This window comes from Corvus kubaryi, unplaced genomic scaffold, assembly GCF_017639235.1.
Source record: "Corvus kubaryi isolate FWS band 111438036 unplaced genomic scaffold, C.kubaryi_AGA036_p1.0 135, whole genome shotgun sequence".
Taxonomy (NCBI): domain Eukaryota; kingdom Metazoa; phylum Chordata; class Aves; order Passeriformes; family Corvidae; genus Corvus; species Corvus kubaryi.
In genome coordinates this window covers 65,294-67,029 of record NW_024580669.1, presented here as the reverse complement: position 1 = coordinate 67,029, position 1,736 = coordinate 65,294, and the positions used below count along the sequence as shown (strand labels likewise).

General features: G+C 60.5%; 1 protein-coding gene across 1 annotated transcript in view; it reads left to right on the top strand.

The window, feature by feature from the left end:
- The window catches only part of LOC121676817 (skin secretory protein xP2-like), a 34,670-nt gene that overhangs the window by 2,486 nt on the left and 30,448 nt on the right, over positions 1–1,736 (top strand). The window contains exon 2 of the mRNA XM_042053773.1: positions 941–1,177. Within this exon, the coding sequence (XP_041909707.1) occupies positions 986–1,177 (192 nt within the window). The 5' untranslated portion in view covers positions 941–985. The remainder of the gene's footprint in view (positions 1–940; positions 1,178–1,736) is intronic.

Sequence of the window (1,736 nt, the reverse complement as noted above, 5' to 3'; positions counted from 1 at the left end):
CCCAGCCCATTCCCAGCCCATTCCCAGCCCATTCCCGGCCATTCCCATCCATTCCCGGCCATTCCCGGCCATTCCAAGCCGTCTTTTGCCGTGCCGTGTGCCGAGCGGGCGGGATGAGCGCCGCGGGTTGGGAATGTGGGAATGTGGGCGCTTTTCCAAGCTGTTCTCCCGCCGGAACGCGAGTCTGGATCCGGATCCGGCGGGATCGTGGGAGCGGGATCCCGGTGGGAGCTGGAAAATCCCAGTGCTGGGGTTCTATCCCTAATCCCGAGGCATTCCTGGAGCTGGGCCAGGGCCAGGAAGCTGTGGGAAAAACTGGGAAAGGCTGGGAAAAACTGGGAAAGGCTGGGAAAAACTGGGAAAGGTTGGGAAAGGCCGGAAGGGCTCAGAAGGGGGTGGCTGTGGCTGAGCTCGGAGCTGCTCTGTCCCAATTCCCGGGATTTCTCCCCGATTCCCAGGATTTCTCCCCAATTCCTGCAATTTCTCCCTGATTCTTGGAATTTCTCCTCGATTCCCGCGATTTCTCCCCAATTCCCGTGATTTCTCCCCGATTCCTGCGATTTCTCCCCAGAAATCTCCCAGAATTTCTCCCCGATTCCTGGGATTTCTCTCTGATTCCCACAGTTTCTCCCTGAATCCCAGAATTTTTCCCCAGTTCTGGGAACTTCTCCCCGATTCCGGGATTTCTCCCTGATTCCCACCATTTCTCCCCAATTCCTGCAATTTCTCCCCAATTCCAGAATCTCTCCCCGATTCCTGCAATCTCTCCCCGATTCCCAGAATCTCTCCCTGATTCCCAGAATTTCCCCCTTATTCCTGCCATTTCTCTCTCATTCCTGGGACTTCTCCCTGAATCTCAGAATTCCTCCCCGATTCCCACAATTTCTCCCCCAGTCCTGGAATTTGTCGCCCATTCCCACGACTTCTCCCCGATTCCCAGAATTTCTCCGCCATTCCCGCGTCCAGAGGCCGGGATGAGGCCGGGATGAGGCCGGGATCAGCGCCCCGATCCCAGACAAACAGATGGAGCGGGCCTGATCCTATTACCGGGGCTCAGCGGGAGGGGCCCTGCCCAGGTTGGCTCCCGGCTCCAGGATGTTTTTCCCGGCTGGAAAACACCCCGGAACCAGCTCCGGATAGTGCCAACCCCCGGGCAGCGCCGAATTCCCGGGAACAGGTGAGCTGAAATTCCCGGGATGAGCTCCGGGAGCTCGGTGGGGGGGCAGGGCTGAGCCCGGGGACAGCGATCCAGGAATTCTTTGGGGGATTCCTGGAGATTCCCGGGGTTTTTTTTTGGGATCCGGCGGTGCCGCTGGCAGGGAGCGGGGACAGGGCTGTCCCCAGCAGGGCACGGACGCGTCCCGGGCTACCCCAGGCCGGGGCAGGGCCACCAGCGAGGGCTGGGCCCTCTCCCGGCGCTGGGAACAGCGGAGATTCCTGAGAATTGTGGGAGCTTCCAGCTGGGATTTGTTTGTCCCCGAGTTGTCCCCGGTGGGATTTGGGAGCTGGATGAGCTCGGGAATTGTCCCTGAGCCCGCCGCGCTCCTCTCCCGATCCAGGGGCCGGGAATGGCGGGAGAGGCTCCCCGGTGGGGACGGGAGGGGCTGTCCCCATCCAGGGAATGTGGGAATTGGGGGATCTTGGGGATCCTGGAAGGCTCGGACTCCAGAATGTGGGATTTATGGGATCTTTGGGATCCTGGAAGGCTCGGACTCCCTGCTCTGGTCCTGGCGGGA